Here is a 5,191-nt window from a genome sequence, read left to right on the forward strand (position 1 = left end):
GCCTAAAAACTGACCAGTGGCAGGTCCCCTCTGGGAACACATGCTGCTGAGAGTGAGTGGACAGGGCTACAGAGAGAGAAGCCCAAAAGGAGCCAGGCCTTGCCACTAACAGTGACAGCAGGGACGGGTCACAGCCTGACCGGTGCCTGGCTTCAGGGACGTCATGCCCGGGAGAGGACACGTTAGTGGGGTCGACACCAGGGTGAGCATATGGGGCAGAGCCGGGCGTGTGTGGGATCCATGCCTGTAAAAGTGAACTTGCCTGGCCGTCTAGATGCACATGGACCCCACGATAGGGCCCCCGGTGCTGGAGTGACGGACACTTAAAAAAAATTTTGTTGTTAATCTTCACCCGAGGATATTGATTTTTATGGAGAGAGTGAAGGGAGGGGGCTGGAGAGAGAGAGATATCAACTTATGCCCCTGATGGCACCTGCAACCCAGGCACATACCCTTGACTGGGAATCGAACCTGCGACCCTTTGGTGGGTAAGCTCAGGCTCTAACCCCTGGACCACACCAGCCTGGGCAACAGGTGCTTTTCATTGCTTGTATTTTCTCTTTCCTTAGATTTTTGCACATCTGCATAATTTTTGTTAGCAGGAAGAAGCAACAGAGGTAATTCTGCTTTGAACATTGATGAGCCCTCACCTAGTAGCTGTGGGGCTTGGGGACCACTTGTTTAGCCTCTGTGCTTTAGTTCCCTCGTCTGTGACACGGGGGTGTGAGGGCCCACAGGTAGGGTGGCCGTGGGGTCCCACAGGACCAGGGAGGCAGAAAGCTGACCTCCACCCGGTTCATTGTCCCCCTGGCGAGGGGCGGCAGGGGGCCTGCACAGAGCTGCTCCTCGGGGAGGCCTGCTGGTCGGTGCCCGGGGCTGGTAGTGGTGGGCTCTCAGCCAGGGCCCTGTTTCTGCTGACTGGACGGCCTCTCTCCTTAGCTCATGCAGGCATTAAATCCCCCTAATGCCTGCATTGTGTCCCAGGCGTATATAGGGAGGGCTCGAGCCCCGGCTCCCTACTGCGCTGCCCAGAGGCCCCTGCCTGAGTTGCCACCAGCCCCGGGAGCTGCAGTGCCCACGCCCGACATGGACGTCGCCATCCAGCACCCCTGGTTCAAACGTGCCCTGGGCGCCTTCTACCCCAGCCGGCTGTTCGACCAGTTTTTCGGGGAGGGCCTCTTTGAGTACGACCTGCTGCCCTTCCTGTCCTCCACCGTGAGCCCCCACTACCGCCAGTCCCTCCTCCGCACCGCGCTGGACTCCGGCATCTCCGAGGTAAGGCCGCCGGTCGGGGCCCGGCGTGGCTGGAGGGCCAGCGGGATTGCTGAGGGCTGAGCTCTCGTCCTGTCGTGTGGAGTGGACGGCCGCGGTTGCGGGGCCACTTCTCCCCTCGCCCCAGTTCCTCCCCACACGCAGAGGCGGGGGCGCCCCCACAGCAGAGCCTCCCTTGCCTCCAGGGAGGGGCCGGGAGGGGGAGCCGCTGGAGCCCGACGCTGTCTTTTCCTCCATCAGCTCATGACCCACATGTGGTGTGTAATGCACCAACCACTTGCCGGAGGCCCCAAGAGCAACCCAGCCAAGGCAAGTTCCCCGGCAGCCGCGAGCTGCGTGTTTAGCACTGTCCGGCTCCCCCTCTAGCAGGAAGGCTGGGTGGGGGGTGCTGCCCCACGTCCTGAGCGGAGGGCCTCCTGCCTGACGCCCCCTGCTGCCAGCAGAGATGAGGAGAGAGGGTTCGCCCCATGCCTGCCAGGGCCAGGCCCAAAGGGAAGGCAGCAAGAGCCACTGGTCTTCCCTTTCCCAGCCGGGATGGACCCCAGGTCCAGGGGCTGGAGGTGCTGGGTCTGCCCACTGTCTAAACACAGGGTCTGAGACATGCCCACCCACTCCAGCAGCCCAAAGTGCCTAAACAAACATGCTGAGTGAGTGAGGGGGGCGGATGAACATGCTCTGTGCGCAGTGCAGTTGGAGGTGAGCGTGTGGGCATCCGGCAAGGCCAGGCGATGCAAAGGGACAGGGCTCTGGGTTGTTGATGGAGAAATGAGAGGAAGCCAAGGAAGCAGCCTTAGTCCAAGTGCTGGGTCCACCCAGCCAGCCAACCAACTGACCTTACCCAACCAACCAACCAGTCAACCAACCTTATCCAACCAACCAGCCAGCCAACCAACTGACCTTACCCAACCAACCAGCCAGTCAACCAACCTTATCCAACCAACCAACCAACCAACCAGCCAGCCAACCAACTGACCTTACCCAACCAACCAGCCAGTCAACCAATCTTATCCAACCAACCAACCAACCAGCCAGCCAACCAACTGACCTTACCCAACCAACCAGCCAGTCAACCAACCTTATCCAACCAACCAACCAACCAGCCAGCCAACCAACCTTATCCAACCAACCAACCGGCCAACCTCTAACCAACCAGCCAACCAACCCACAACTGCTGCCCAGCCATAAACAGCCAGTCAGCCGTTTACCAGCCAGACATCAACAGACACCACCGCCTCACACCCCTAGTCTGGTTGTCAGCTGAGGGTCCACACAGTCCCTTGTCACTGGTTCCTGAGACTCTGTTCCCCTGGGTGTGTCTAAGGAGAGGTTAGAGCTGTAATCTGCAGTTTCTGTTCTGATAACTGGGGACAGAGCCACAGGCCACTCCACACCGACCTCTCTGGCCAGCTGGGCAGGGCCAACAAGCTCCCTCCCTGAGCCTCGGCCCTGCAGGAGACCCACATGAGTGTCTGGGTTTCAGGTCCGGTCTGACCGGGACAAGTTTGTCATCTTTCTGGACGTGAAACACTTCTCCCCGGAGGACCTGACGGTGAAGGTGCAGGAGGACTTCGTGGAGATCCACGGCAAACACAACGAGAGGCAGGTGAGCCCTCGAACCCTGGCCCTTCTCCAGGAGGGGGCGCCACGTCCACCTGAGCAGAGCTGGCTCCCAGTGGTGGGAGGTGGCTCCTGAGCCCTCTGCAGGCCCAGCAGCCGGGTGAATGGCTAGGACTGTCCCCAGCTATGCCCAAATCACCTACCTGATGGGATGGGATTAGGAGGGACCCCTGAAATGCCAAGCGCCAAAGTGGCAAGCTCCGAGCCCACACAGGTTTCCACGTGAACCCAGCTCTGGAGGGCGGGCTGTGATGACAGTGTGGCTGACATTTATCGCTGCTCCAGACGCTTGGCGTGTGCTGACATGTTCGCCTCTCAGCAGCCCTTCACCACCAGTGCCCTTCCTGAGCCTCAGTGGTCTGTGGGGTCACAGACACAGGGGAACCCTGATCCAGGGCCAGGCGCAGAACCATCTGTGAGATTTCAGAGCGAAATTAGTCTGAATCGCCAACTCCTGGGCGGTGAGGGACCCGGGCAGGCCAGGGCAAACCTCAGTCTCCCTGCCGCCCGCCCTGGGCGAGCTCAGCGGTCCTTCCCCACGGGAGCTCTCCGGCCACCGCAGTAGTGGCGTTCCTGACGGCGCCTTCCCCTGACCCCGCCCAGGATGACCACGGCTACATCTCCCGCGAGTTCCACCGCCGCTACCGCCTGCCTGCCAACGTGGACCAGTCGGCTGTCTCCTGCTCCCTGTCTGCCGACGGCATGCTGACCTTCTCTGGCCCCAAGGTCCCGTCTGGCCTGGATTTGGGCCACAGCGAGCGCGCCATCCCCGTGTCGCGGGAGGAGAAGCCAAGCTCTGCACCCTCGTCCTAAGCTCCCCCTGGCCTCGGTTGCCACCCGCTGCTGCCCCTGTGACCCACCCATCAGGGGACCCTAGAAAGTGGGACAACTGTCTTCCTTCCCTTTCCTTGTTTTCATTTTCTTTCCTCTTCTCTGAAGGAGTGAGGGTTTGCGGGAGTAGCCCGGAGAGCCTGGGGCCTCGGTCCGAGGTGCTGTGGCCTCAGGGTGACCCAGATCCCAACACCAGCTAGATGTGGGAGTGACAGCCATCCCAGCTTCTTTGGGCAACAGTCCCGCCCTCCTGGGGGATGCAGGCCCCTCAACTCACTGAGTGGTCAGAAGAAGGACACCCCTGCTGAGCCATCTCTGGGTGACTCCCAGCCAAGTGCATCTGACCCGTGGCAGTGGACGCCTGTGTCAGGGCCGAGCTGTGTGCCTGCCCACGTGTCCCGGTGCCCCGAGGTCTGTCGATGGGAGGCCCCGTGTGCCTGGGCCCTCGGCAGCCGGCTCCTCTCAGACCACCCTCCCTCCTCCTTTCTCTCTGTAGTAGCTCTCTGGGCATCTGGCTGCCCACGACAGTGCAGCCCGTGGCAGTCAATAAAGAGCAGGTCACACAAGCAACTTGCCGTCTGGTGGCCCTGCTGTCTCCATCGGGGAAGTGTGGAGAGTAGTGGAGAAGGGGAGCTGTGACTCAGAGTGGGGGTGTGAGGGGGGAGGGACACAGGGCTCCACCTGTTCCTGTCCTGTCTCTAAGTGACTGGTCACCTCCTCGCTCCCAGTCTCTCCACCCAGCTTCCCAGGAGGGAGAGGGTTTTCAAAACTTGGAGGGATGGAGGGAGGAAGAGGCGGGGGAGGTGGAAGGGAGACCATCAGGCTCCCTTCCCCAGCCCCCGTGGGAACCGGGTGCCAGGTGGGCCTTCCCTCTCCTGGCCTTGGCCTCCCTTCCCTTGGGGGCTTCTCTCCAGGCTCCCTTGGGTTGCATTTTAAGGATCCTGCCCCATTGGTTCCCACGGGATGAGACACGGCATCCAGGGTGGTCAGAATGTGCCCACCTCTAAGTGACACCATGCATTGGCTCCCCATGTGGAAGGCACCCCCTCAGGCTGCCTCCCCCTCCATGAAATAGGCACAGGGGTCCCCCAGGGCTTGTGGACACCAGAGCTGAGCACCCCCCACCAAGAGCAGGCGGCCTCACTGCCCCAGACTCCCTGAGATGGGGAGGAGATGAGGCCTGGGAGCAGCAGCCTAGGGAGGGGTGGCTCAGCCAGGGCCCTGACGGGCACAGTGACCACAGAGAGGTGAGGTGGTGGCCAGATGCGGCGTCGCCAGTGGACACTGTGGTCGGATGGGCACTGCCACAGTGGTCAGGCCGTGTAAAGGGCCCTCTCCAGGGGACTGGAGGTGGGGACACTGGACTCTGGTGGAGCCCAGCGGACAGCCCTCAGGGTGGTGCCCTGGGTGGTATTACAGTGTCACCCCTAACCTGTATGTCAGGAGGCACTGAGGAGGCCAGGGCAGTCCT

At 61.5% G+C, this 5,191-nt stretch overlaps 1 protein-coding gene across 3 annotated transcripts; it reads left to right on the forward strand.

Annotated features, from left to right (window-relative positions):
- The first annotated feature begins 1,086 nt into the window (after nt 1–1,086).
- On the forward strand, nt 1,087–3,702 carry CRYAA (crystallin alpha A). Of its 3 annotated transcripts, none has more exons than XM_087817941.1 (4): nt 1,087–1,275; nt 1,513–1,599; nt 2,753–2,875; nt 3,493–3,702. In XM_087817941.1, exons 1-4 carry the CDS (start codon nt 1,087–1,089, stop codon nt 3,700–3,702), a joined length of 609 nt encoding a protein of 202 aa, XP_087674067.1. The 3 variants fall into 3 exon arrangements, with proteins under 3 accessions (XP_087674067.1, XP_016073749.2, XP_016073750.2); XM_016218263.2 differs by having other exon boundaries at nt 1,513–1,581; XM_016218264.2 differs by lacking the exon at nt 1,513–1,599.
- Nucleotides 3,703–5,191: the final 1,489 nt, after the last annotated feature.

This window comes from Miniopterus natalensis, chromosome 6 (assembly GCF_054644295.1).
Source record: "Miniopterus natalensis isolate mMinNat1 chromosome 6, mMinNat1.hap1, whole genome shotgun sequence".
Classification (NCBI taxonomy): domain Eukaryota; kingdom Metazoa; phylum Chordata; class Mammalia; order Chiroptera; family Miniopteridae; genus Miniopterus; species Miniopterus natalensis.

Coding starts and splice junctions, on each gene's coding strand:
- CRYAA (XM_087817941.1), top strand. CDS start 1,087: ATGGACGTCGCCATCCAGCACCCCTGGTTCAAACGTGCCCTGGGCGCC. Junction 1,276..1,512: donor TGGACTCCGGCATCTCCGAG/GTAAGGCCGCCG, acceptor TTCCTCCATCAG/CTCATGACCCACATGTGGTG. Junction 2,876..3,492: donor GCAAACACAACGAGAGGCAG/GTGAGCCCTCGA, acceptor GACCCCGCCCAG/GATGACCACGGCTACATCTC.